Genomic DNA, 13,142 nt, shown 5'->3' with positions numbered 1-13,142 from the left:
TGAGCAGTCTCACTGGTGCATTTAATTGCTGGCTGCTTCTGTTTGTGCATTTGTTTTGCCTGTAGATAATGATGTCAAATAGCAAAGGCAGTGGAAAGTACATCAGATTCATGAGTTTTTCAAAGCATAGCTCTTATATAGTCCAATAAAGCTAGATGGGATCCCCATGTTCCCCAATCTGACCTCCAGTACAATACAGATTATAGATTCATCCCATTAATTCTTGAATTAATTCTGTAACTTCTAATTGAACTAGAACATTTTTAGCAAGATAAATATTTAAGCAGATGTCCACTAAACTGGCAGACTATCTCACCCACATAGGAAGGAGACATCGAGTCTTTTTTCAGAGTTTGCTTCTGGGCAGGATTTATTGCTCAAGCAAATATTGAAATCCACCAGAGGTTTCAGCCTAACTCAAAACCATACCGTCCCTAGTCTCCTGTTGATCCATAATGACAGCCAGACGAAAAGTCTTTCCTGGTCATTTTATCTGTAGCACTTTCTGACATGTTAATGCTTTCCCAAATCTTTGACTAATGCTAGGAGGGCCATCTCGGTCCTCTGCTTCCAAACATTTAAACTATACCTCCAGTGGTATTCCCTTACAAGGACATTAGGGCAGCCATAGTAAACCAGAGCAAAGGCCCATTTTGCTCAGTGTTATCTTCTCCAGCAGTGGCCAAACACAGAGGTCTAGGAAGACTACAGGGACAGGACAAGCATAGCTGCTGCTTTCTCCAACTGCCTTCTCAGCCTCCCACCATTTCAGCTCAAAGACTTCCTCAGCTACAATGAAGTTCCTGGGTATTTAATAAACTTCAAAGGGTTTCTCTTCCCTAAACTTCTTTGGAGTCTCTGTAACTTGTTGCTTCTACCACACACTGTGCCAGAGAGATCCATAGCTTAACTTTATTCAGCTGCCCTATCTGGCTGTCAGTGCTGTGAAGCTGAAGTTTATGAGATGCCAAACAGAACTTTTCCCCTTCTGGCAACATTTTTTTCCCCTTGATAGGGCCTATAGTATTTATTATTTCTTTAGGCTTTCTTGTACTAGTTTCAGATTTTTCTTTCTTTCTGGTCTTTTGACTAGGGATTATAGTACATTGGACATGACTGAAAAGTCTGGGTAGTCCCAGCTAATTGGAATCTGTCCATGTCTTCTACACTGGCACTAATAGAAAAGAATCAATAATTAAAAAATAACTGCAGCTGTTCTATGGTAAAAGTAAATATTTTTTTTTCCTGCAAGAATGCGTCGCTTGGAATGTTTTATACCCGATATTGTAGAGACTATTGCCTTTTAATATAGGTTCCCCCAAGCACCTACAAACCTCCAAAGGAAAAAAAGCAACTAGAGGAAATCAAAACAAAAAATCGCCGAAAAGCAGAAGTAAGTGTATTATGTTCTTGTTCTAGTCTTTCCTTTCTTCTAAACTGTTTCTTCTGTAATGTTCCATTTTCACAAGTCTTGGAACTTTATCTGAAACATATTTGCTTTTGCACCTAATAGTTCCTGGCTCTTTCTCTAGAGTCATGAAGTTTGTATCCTCTGTTCTGTTCTATCACCCTTTTTCCATCTGCCTTATTTTATTATTAATTATCTGAGACAAGGTCCACCTTTTATTCACTATATAAGTACTATGTGCAAAATTATGCAAGTAGCCATGTAAGGTAGCAAGAACATGATTACTTTCTTCTCTTCACAAGCTAGAAATAGTTTGATGGCTCTTTTACTCCCACAGGACGTGGATATTTAAGGTATTCACTTAATAATTAAGGCTTCAAAATATGTTCAGTATTTTGGGTTTTTTTTCTATAGTAACTGATAAATAACCACATGTCATCACCCACTGTTTTAAAATATCAGCAGATTCTGACTTCTTTTTTGTGCTGGCTCCATACTCTTTTCCTTCAGCAGGCTGAGAGAGTGGGAAGTCATGATTTGTAAAGAAGCAGAGTACATGGTCTGTGTGTTAAGAGAGCAGGAGAAGGGAGAGCCTGGAAAAACAAAGAAACAGATCTAGTTATTTGATCCAAACTTTGATATGAATCCTGTCCAATGAGTTAGCTCCTATCATAGTTAAAGCAGATTGTTGTCATCTTCTCCTTGGACGGGAATTAATTAAATGTTAGTTTCTACTTTCTTCCTCCCCACACTGCAATCACCATATCCAATCGAATAACAGTATAAGCTTGATAAAAGGCATGCTATTTGACTCCTTTTTATCTGCACTCTCACACCCCCATTCTGAGAATGCCTTACTCTAGCTTTCACTAGCCAGTACAAATCCATTTATCACTGTTCTGGGCTCTCCTCATGTCCTTGTGAAAGGGGCATTGGATTCTGTTCCTAAACTATAGTAAATGCTTTAATGTGTGGTAGATTCTAGGGGGATAAACTTTGCATTCCTTTTGCTGGCCCATCACATTACCTATGCTTGATATTTCATTATAAAACAGTACAACATTATTTTTTATCCTTTTATTATTTCCGTATTGTGGAGAAAGCACATGCCTATTTGTCTGTGTGCTTATTTGTACGTACAAACTTCCTAGAAAAAAATGGGAAGGAAAAGCAAGATATCACAGTGCCTGTATTGTCAAAAATCTATGACAACTATAAAATCACTTAAAAACCAGCCACATTCTTCACTGGAGAAAATGCATGAATACAAGGAACAAAGGAAAACCACCACAGAAATTATAGCTGCAATAACGGCACTTTTTGTCGCTTCTGGAATGTTATAAAAGGCATCCAAAGCATTCACAGAGGTCAGTTCCCTAGACTGTTTCCTAAACAAGCTGAAATGTTGGGTCCTAAAAGAAATATGCATTAAAATGCCACTTGTTTCATAGCATTTTTGCAGAAGCTGTAACTGTCGCTAGACGTACCAAGTCTGAGCATCTGTAAGAAGGAGTGAGAACACTGGAAGCCATACTCTAGACAGTTATGGAAGCGCTGATGTTATGGACAGCTGCTGTACAGAAAGCCATTAAAAAATCTAGTCTGTGTTTCACAGCTTTGATTAGACATTTGGTTTACAACCAAAAGAAATATCCAAAAACTAGAAATGTGGCTGCCTGTACTTCCCCCTTTAAAATGATAGGTGGAATTACTGTTGGGTGTGTGCCTATTGGAGCAACCCTTGGGGCTCAGATCCCCTGACAGTAATCTTCTAATTTAACTCAAAAACAACGCCATTGGTTGTTAGCTATGTAGAAACGGTTACTACCTATGGTACCGATGTGCCATAGATAATTATGAGGCTTTTAAGTTGAATTCTGGATGAGCAACATGTTTCATATGGGCAGACCTATGAAAGGCCTGTTGCCCTATGCAAAGGATACAACCAGGCAGAACTATGTAGAAAATCAAGACTTGCCTACTTCAGGTCTTTAACCAGGAATGAAAATTCATATAAATACTAAGTCAAGCTTTAATTCATTGGAAAAAAAATAATACAGTGGTCAGGGCTGCAAGGCTTTTCGAGACAGAAAGCTCTTATTTAGAGAATTTAAATGTACCATACTTTTTAACCTAATTGCTTGAATTTTAGGATCTGCTCCTGAAAGCAAATGCTAACCAGTTCAGGTGTGCAATGATGAAGTCTGAAAAGGAAGAGGTATGCTACAAAATACTTTATTACCTAAAAATCCCCCAGTATGAAGATGAAAAATGACTGGAGTATTTAAAGATATCTCAAAGTATTGGAAAATTTTTCTTTATTTGGGGTTAGGAATTACGTGCTATCATTTATAGCTGTACCGTCATTTCACATCCATATACTAATATTTGCCTCTTTAGATGCGTAATGCACAACCCCCTTTTCCTATACTTCTGGTGCTGCTTTATTATTCTCCTGGTTTTGAGACAAGCAGCTTTCCTGTGATACTACTTCAACAAGTCTCCAAACTGGCAATATTTCTCTAAACCCAGATATTTTTTTTCCATTAACTTTTATGCCACAGAGCAGCCAAGCTGAGGGAATAACGGTCCCATTCATACAGAATTCTTGCTTTGGTTGATTCCCAGTTCACAACTATGTCACCTAACTATGTATGTAATATATTCATTTCAGCATCACATCTGCATATTCTATTCACTGTGTTCATTCCCATGGCACCAGACACTTTCACATCAGTATCTATAGCTAACACCATAAAATTAAATTAATAACCATCAGTAGAATTCTACCAGTATTTAATAATTTCACGAAGTGTGCTTTGACACCCTATTTTGTCTTCCCAATATCTATTTCAGTTAAGAGCTGAATACATTCATGTATATAGGTAATATTTCATAGTCAAACAAAACTTCACTGTTTACTTTTTTAGCATGATTTAATTAATATTTGGACCAACCTTTGTATGGTCATTTGGTATGGTTGGGCGTACATAGCATGTTTTTGTGGATATAACAGTTCCAAAATATGTCCCCTGTGATCGTACTTGTTACTCTAGATGAATATTCAAGAGTGATTTTTGGTAAATATCTAGTATTTTTTGCTGAGTACTTGAAAATCTGTCTCTGAAATGAAATAATGTATTTTTTGTTTGAACTGCAGAACACACATGACAGTATGAAGAGTAAACCAGCATTCCAGGCTCAAAAGATCCAAAGCAAGGTGAGTAATCTTTAAGGTACTGTTGTCAGATGTACTTGAAAACTTTGGAATTAAAAACACACATGCAAATTCTGGGGTGATGCAAACTCTACTGGAATCCATGTTTTTTACACTAAGTTCTGTGGCCAGGAGCATGGGATGGATTGGGTCTATGGCTCATAAATTTTGGCCTATGCACCATTAACAATCCACAAAGAAATGGTCAGGGAGCAAGAGTGTGGCTACTCCAGAAGGGAAGAGAAACAAGGAGCCAAAGGTAATGAAAGCACAGTCAGTGTCCTCACCAGCCAGGCCACAGTATCTGAACATGACAAAGCTGGTGGTAGTGACAGGTTCTCCTGACAGCAACTCGTCTTTAGGCAAAGCAAGGGAGTCCAGTCAGGAGACAAGGCTACAGCAGCAACCCAGGTCCATGACAGCAGGAGACAGAACTGGATGGACAACCAGGAGCAGAATTACTTCTAGCATAATGGGAAAGGACTGAAGCCCATATCTGAGCTTAAGTGGGGCTCCCCGACCAGTCCTAGGTGAGGCTGATCAGGGCAATTAAGACCTGTTTGTTCCCTGAGGGCCCTGACAGGCAAGTTGTGTGTAGTTGCACAATGTAACCACATTGCCTTAACAGTGTTTTCTATTACAAAGGGAGAAGTTTTGATGTAAAATGGTAAGGACTGAGAATAGTCCACAGGAAAAAAAAGAATTGTAAACCCCTGGTTTAAGAACTCAGCATAGGGACAGAAGAATCTTGTGTCTGTAAATCACTGTTTCAAAATGAGATCCTAAAGAATGCTGAGCAATCATTCCAGCTGATGACGGTCTGGTACACAATATACAATCAGTCTGGATGTTTGTCTTGTTTTCTTTAGACACACTGAGGTCATAAAATCCACTATACTGATTGCTTCTTTGCTAGGATTTCCAAGGTTCAGAGAATTGTAAACATGGAAAACAGGCTGTTCAGCCTTAATGGTATAACACATGAAAACTCACATTGCTATTTCTGTAATAACTGTACTACAGATAATCTTCAGTCTTACATAGTTCAATCTGTCACCTTTCATTTGTTTCACGTTCATATGCAGAATAATTTAATGTGGAAGCTGTGCTTGTATTGTGACCTCAAGTATCTTGTGAGTGGGTCTGCCTACTCTTTAAAACTATGTTTAGGTACAGCTCATATACACTTTGGAAAGACTGTTTCCCTGCTTGGGGAACTGGGCATCTGGCAACTATTTCTAAAGCATATCTGGCATTTATCACATACTGAAGTTATCTTTAATAACAGTATCACCTACTCAGTCTGCTTGCTTACAATCCAGCAGCATTTAAATTACAAGAAAGTAGTAAGATCCCAGTTCCTTCTGCACTCAAAATCAGGGAAAAAAAACCAAAACAGGAAGTATTTACATGGTTAACCCAAACAAGCATGACCTGTAATTATGTGGGCTTAGTTCAGGACTATGTATATTCCACTTCCTTTTCTGATAATGTAAAATATTGAAACCTTAGTGTGGACTAATAAGAGTCAAACCATCTGCCTAACTGCATTAAAAAAATATGGATCTGACACCTTATGGCATCTATCAGGGCCACTTCTAACACCTGCTATTATCTCGTCTAGGAGCACAATCAGTTTTATCTTGTCTAAACACATTTGCCTTAAAGGTTGGTTAGGTGATATTCAAGATGCTGCTATAACTTTCAAGCTGAGATAGCCATATTGTTATTGACTTTTAAAATACTTTCTACTCCTGTTGCCTTCCTGCCTGTGCAACTCTGTGAGTAGACAAATCCTAAGAGGAAAGTTTATCCAAGATCTATAAATAAGATTATAATCCATCCTCAAATTAATGAAATTATATAATGTTTTAACCAACTAGTATTTTCCTTTCCTCTTTTTAGAACACCCACAGTACATTAAATAAATTTTTTTCATTTCAAACACATTCATTATGTGCAGCAGCAATTATTTCTCATTGCTGTTACAAAATATCTATTAATCCTTTTCACTGGAAGAATGAGACAGTACAAATGCATCATCACTGTGTCAGTCTGCCTCTTGCTCATATCAGGCCTTGCTCTTTACATATTTATTGGTTTTGGTGAGCTACTGTGTGTTCATTAGGTGGCAACAGTGAATACAATTTTTTTTCCACAAGAACTACAGTGTTCTGCAATTTTCCCAATTATTTCCATTTTGTGATCTTGAAAAAAGGGAAGATATCTCATAACAGGAAGAGAATGAGTAAAAGTCAAAACTTCCTTGATACTACATGATATAGAAGAATCTATTCAGTTATTTTACTTATATCTGTCTGCATATATCTTGGGAGTCCTAGTTATTTTGACTATACAGGCTGTTATATTTCTGTTTCATTGTCATACAGTCATATTTCTGTTTAATAAACTGGGAAACTGAAGTTAAAGGTATCTCCATAATCATTCTTAGTTCAGTTCTCTAGCAAAATTATAGTTACGGTCCTGGTTTTGGCTGGAATAAAGTTAATTTTCTTTTCTTAGTAGCTGGTATAGTGCTGCGTTTTGGATTTAGGATGAGAACAATGTTGATAACACACTGATGTCTTAGTTGTTGCTAAGCAGTTGTTAGCGTACTAAGTCAAAGACTTTTCACCTTTTCATACTGCCCTGCCAGCAGAGGCTGGGAGTGCACAAGAAACTAGGAGGGGATACAGCCAGCACAGCTGACCCAAAGGAGCCAAAGGGGTATTCCATACCATATTACATCATGCCCAGTATATAAACTGGGGGGAGTTGGCCAGGGGGCACCACGGCTCAGGGATTGGCTGGGCATCAGTCAGCAGGTGGTAAGCAACTGTATTGTGCATTACTTGTTTTGTGTATTCTCTTATTAGTAGTAGTGGTAGTATTTTCCCTTCCTTTTCTGTTCTGTTAAACTGTCTTTATCTCAACCCATGAGTTTCACTTTTTTTTTCCCAATTCTGTCCCCTATCCCACTGCTGGGGGGGGAGTGAGCGAGCAGCTGCATGGTGGTTAGCTGCCAGCTGGGGTTAAACCACGACAGTTAGTAAATACAGAATATGAAATCTGTATACACAGGTAATTGCCAAAAATATGAAAATTTCTACATGTGTCAGAGAAAATGCCTACTCTAAGCAGACGTTTTGTACACAGTATAGTGTAAAAAATACAGGCTGCGGAGGGAATGTTCATATAATACAGAAGTCTGTGACAAGAGTTGTGAAGTAGACCAAAAAGAAGGAAGGACATCATTAGGCATTAAGAAGAGTAAGTACAGTGAGTCAAACAAAAGAAATAAAATACATAGTTTTGGGTTTTTTTTCCTAAATTCTTCAAGTTATCATCATTTTGTCAAGAAACAGACAGGTAATTAATTTTTGTCCATTAAAATGTGCCATCTGTGTCGAAAACAGAGTAATTCTACTTCGTGAATTTCTAGGTGATAGCATGTGTTTGTTATCCTCAACCTACCTAATTAATATCAATTATGAAACATCCTTTTTCCAGTTAGCTTATGTATTTCAGGAGACTGCAGTACCTATTTGTGCATACAATATTTGCAGTATATAGCTTGAGTGATTCTGTGCATCTGTTTCTTAGCCACTCATTAAGCTGTTAATTTGGAATTTAAATACGTTTGGATTCTGAACACAGAACTTGTCTGGATTTATGTCAAATGTGTCATGACTAAGCTTTGTTTTCTGCAGGAATGATCCCAGTTCTTATCACACGAGCACTGTTTTGCCTTGGTTCAGATCAGGTCTCTTACATGTGTCTGCAAAGGTGATACATTTTTTCTGAATAGCCTACTTGTGCAGGGAACTTTTTTAGCTGGCAGAGAGGTTGTTCCCTCCCCCCCTCAGTATTTAGAGGTTGTCTGGGAGTTAGTCCTAAGGCAAAACTGTGAAGAACTGCAAAGCAGCCACAGGTTCTACTCCAAGTTACACTACGAGGCCTGAAAGTCACTGAGAACTGTACTTAACTTCTACTGTCTAGAAAATGGATATGGCAATCGGTGATGCTAGTTGTCTTAAAAATATTTTGAAGTTATAATGGTGATTATTTGTAAAACAATTCTGAGACCTTCCTATGAAGGGTAGTGCTTATGTTTGACTTTAATGGTTTTGGCTACCTTACCGTCTTTCAGAGAAGCAGTTTTATTTTCTTTGTCCAAAGCAGATGGAATCCCTGCACACTATCTATACGAGCACTAAAAAAAATGAAAGAAAGTGAACACATTCTGTGGGATTTGACATGGTCCAAGAGTGATTACAAATTTATAATCCACTTGGGGGACTTTGCTGATTTCTTAAGCAGCTTGAGTGGTTTATGAACAGCATGCAATTTCATTGTGAATGTCAGATTAGTGCTAGATGAATGCTTTAAGCAAAATTTATGCTGTCTTAGGTCGATTTATTTAACCCATTGAAATGTTTTTATATTCTGTTTTATGGTTTACATTACTAACTATAGTATATACATTCCCTTTCCTGACAGATTGACAATATACCTATTAAATTAAATGCTGCAGCTATTTTAAGAGAGGGTGCCCTCTATCAGCGGAAAATGGAACAGGAGCTCAAGAGGTATAATCATGCTTCTTTCTCAGATTACTTTTCACATCCCTGGATATAGAATAATTAACCACATTAAAAATAATTAAGTAAATTACAGGTAAACTAAAATAATGGATCTGTTGTAAGGCATTAGGAAGCTATTCTATAAACATGGCTGGCAAAGAGAAAAGCAGACTGAAATGAAAAGTCTACATTAAAGTCATTGTTTTACAGTAGATGCTATACAGTGTGACTGTGTTCTGATTTAGCACTCTGGCTAGCATCCACTTGCAAAGTCCAATAAGGATCACTTGCTATATTTATTCCGATTCTCCAGAATAAATAATGAACGTAATACACATCTAATTCTGTGTCCATTATAAAAGATGCATATATATTAAGCCAAATAATTTCATGTATCCCCATTTTCTGCAATGGTTTTCATAAGGAATTCAGCAGCATAGGTTTTCATCAGACGTTAACTAGGGAGAGGGCGACTCCTGAATGGTCACTGCAGGTTGTATTCTATAACTAGAATTACAGAACATTTTCACTAATAATTTTAACAAAGATAAAACCTATATCATGTCATCTTGATTTAGTATTATTTCTAATCCACCTGACTTAGCAGGCAAAGCACTAAATATTGTTAGCATTTTAAGTCCCGGAATGACTGCCTAAGGTTGTATTTGGTCTTTGGACCTAGGAAATTTTCGTATATGGATCAAGATTTTAGCAGTAAGATATTATGCATCACTCAGGTTCTGTTATCAGCTATGTATGTATATTGAGGTTCTTTTGTATTACTTATGATACTGTTCACTCTAGCAAAATTTTGTTCCACTCAGCAAAGGAATAGATTTTCCCTGTAACTTAACACTATTTTATATTAATGAGTTTTAATCTTCAGCTGCATTTAACACACAACAGATACATATATGTATGCATTGGGGAGACTCAGTTCACTGCATTTGTGTGTCTCTGCCCTAGTTCTTGGCTCATTCACTCCTCTGCTGCAGGACTTTGATAGGCCTGCCCCAGGGCTTTGCTATGCTTTTCTCTCTCAGTGAGCACAAAAACTAAGAATGTGGCTTTGCTTAACAGCTGAATACTTCTTTGCCTCATTACAGCAATATTATTTAATTGACAAAATACAAAACAGAAATAGAATTGAGCAGAAAAGTTTTTAGTTCTCTGCGTTAAAGTGGCCAAGGAGATTGCCAAAGAGAAAAGTTGTTTGTTCTTTGTTCTTTCTACCTCTAAGCAAAGTAATCCTCTGGGAAAATATACATACCTTCAGCCTGATTCTCCCTGCTCCTTATGAGAATCCATATGTAGCTAAAGTTTGCCCTCTCTTGGGGCTTCGTTTTACTGAAAACTTTCAGGTCCATGCCCTCATGCACTTTGTTCTAGCTTGGCTTTCGGAGGCTTTCCACATAGTAGGAACACCTTTTAGACTGGAAGTAAAATATATCTGTCAAACGACTTTGTGATGACCACTTTTTTTCTCTGCAGAGATCAAACACCTTATATCACAACAGACTACTAGAAACATTTTATGAACCAAGGCAAGGCTGCAGAGCCAGATCCCTAGCATAGTATACTCTTTCTTCTCTCCTGCAGAATTGAAAATTTGCTACAAGGGGCTGGAGACCCATCTGAATTCTTGGAATGGCAAAAGCAGATGCGTGGAAAAGATTTGGAAGAACAGCTGGCTGAAATAGAGTGTAGGAGGCTTCAAGGGAAACTGAGTCATGAAGAGGCAGTTCTAGCCCATCAGAATGTAATTCAAGAAAATAAGAAGAAAGCTGATCTAATGAGAGAAGAGGTAATACATACAGCGTTGCTCAAATTTTGCTTACATTCAATCAGTGCAAAACATACCACAGATGATACCTACTATAAGAAGGTGTAAAAGTTCTATACAGTGTTTTTACTCACTGGATTCTGCAAACAATGGAAAAATAGTGCTATAACTTCCAGATACAGCAATGTTTATACATTAAAGTACTTTTTACAAGTGTTTGATTTGATTGATAACACTTACGAAGTAAACTGAATAAAACAGAAGGTTAAAGCATTCTCCCCTATATTCACATCATTGTGCATATCTTTTTTGAACAAATACTGAGATACTAAGCACCATTTGCAATGAAATCACCAATATATGACTAATTTCATTATCTTGTTAAAATGAGAGCCACAAATATGAAAGAATTTTTTTTCTTAAACTGATATAATTCAATTTCCTTCATATTACCTGACATGCCTAGATCTCTCTTAGGGGAAATTCAGGCAGAGAACCCTCTTTGGATCTCTATATATGGAAAACTGAATATTTATGCCAAGAAGAATTTTCACACAGTTTCCGATCTGGCAAATCGCAGTTTCCCAAAAACATTGCTAGATCTTTTTGGTTTTTTCCCAAGCTCACATTACATTTTTTCCAGTGCTTTTCCTATAAACTAAACAAGTGATCAAGAAATAACTAATACTATAGATTTTAAATTTTTCACAGTCACTGTCACAGGCTTTTCTTTTCTATTAGCCCAGTTTGCTGCTACGCCCTGTAGGCCAGCCAGTACTTTTCTCTTGGGCATCTCTCACAGATGCCTCTGCAGTGTCTCAGCAACTTAAGATAGGACCACAAATGTACAAGATTTTCGTACAGGCCACCCTGCAAAAGGGAGACTTGCTTTAAGAGTTTCTTTTTTGTCCTATAAAATCTTTCAGTCTTTTTTGGCATTGAGTCTTCATGTCTGTTTAGACAGGCTGTAGCAAGAACTTAAAAGTGAACCCTACTATATGTACAACTGAGCATAGCGTGATCACTCACACTCATTCCAAAATTATTGTAATTATTATATTCACCTCAATTTCTGAGCATATGTGTTTTATTTGTTAACAGAAATGCCCCAAAATGTATAGATTTAGGGATGTGCAAATCAGACTTGCGCTAACCTGACCAATTCCAGGCAGCTCCCTTCACTTGCCAACAGATGCCAGCAGGGCACTTCATCCATATGGAGATCTCCAGAAGTACTAAGCACCAATTCCCCATTCACCAACAGCTCTCATGCTGACCCTTGTCCTTCTTTTAAACTCTAGTCTTCCATCGAAAACAGAAAGTACAGTAAGGAATCTAGTCTGGGAAAATCCAGTTTGCTGCTTCCTGTTCATTTCCTCTGACAAAGAAAGGAACATGATAGCCAAAAGTGGACTTTCGTATGTTACAGAGATATGACTTAGGCCCAAGAAGATCCTGCAGGCACACAACCAGCTGTGTATTAGATTAGCACTCTTCTTCTTGTTGTCTCACAACTGGATCCAGAGATGGCTTTTTTTGTCTGCTTTTAGAAATATGTGGGAGGGAATCCTGGAAAATAGCAGTGCAAATGTTATGGAGGGCTGTTGTGGGTAAATAAAACATAGAGAGGGGAGCTTAAATCTGGGTGTCTCTGTTATCCCCAGCCAATGTCCTTTGCTACTTCTGTGGATGATGTAATACTCTGAATCCAATTGTCCTTGCCCTATTTCAATGATTTGAGGCACTCAGATCACCAGTTATCAGAGGTTTTATTCACCTGTTTCTTTGGGATTTAGAAAGCAGAGCTGATGAACCAGTATACAGAGAAACGTCTACAGGAACAGAAAGAAATTAAAGAGACGGTGGACCAGGTCATGGAAGGACACAAGAATGCAAAGCAAGCAAAAATAAAGCTCCAGAAATACAAACAGCAGATAGGTATTTATATATTGCCAGAAAAATGAGAGATTATGCCAAGTGTCACCATATTATTTCATCTTTCTTTTAGTGGGCCAATTACAATTTTTACACAAAGGAAAGGGAAGTTGAGAGAAAGATCCAGGCTGTGCATTCCCATGAATGCATGAAAATGAATTCCAGGAATAAGTCGGTAATGGGTAGATCAGAAATTCTAAGCTACTGGTCATGGGA

The 13,142-nt window shown here is 37.7% G+C and overlaps 1 protein-coding gene across 2 annotated transcripts in view; it reads left to right on the top strand.

Moving 5' to 3' along the window:
* Positions 1 to 13,142, top strand: part of CFAP99 (cilia and flagella associated protein 99) — a 61,557-nt gene that overhangs the window by 29,878 nt on the left and 18,537 nt on the right. For both annotated transcript variants that reach the window (XM_069795162.1, XM_069795172.1), the window contains exons 7-12: positions 1,313 to 1,393; positions 3,561 to 3,626; positions 4,569 to 4,628; positions 9,126 to 9,214; positions 10,808 to 11,012; positions 12,788 to 12,929. In XM_069795162.1, the coding sequence (XP_069651263.1) occupies positions 1,313 to 1,393; positions 3,561 to 3,626; positions 4,569 to 4,628; positions 9,126 to 9,214; positions 10,808 to 11,012; positions 12,788 to 12,929 (643 nt within the window). The remainder of the gene's footprint in view (positions 1 to 1,312; positions 1,394 to 3,560; positions 3,627 to 4,568; positions 4,629 to 9,125; positions 9,215 to 10,807; positions 11,013 to 12,787; positions 12,930 to 13,142) is intronic.

Source organism: Haliaeetus albicilla, chromosome 1 (assembly GCF_947461875.1).
Source record: "Haliaeetus albicilla chromosome 1, bHalAlb1.1, whole genome shotgun sequence".
Lineage (NCBI taxonomy): Eukaryota > Metazoa > Chordata > Aves > Accipitriformes > Accipitridae > Haliaeetus > Haliaeetus albicilla.
Note: the sequence above shows the minus strand (reverse complement) of the source record. Positions and strands in the feature narration are given on the sequence as shown.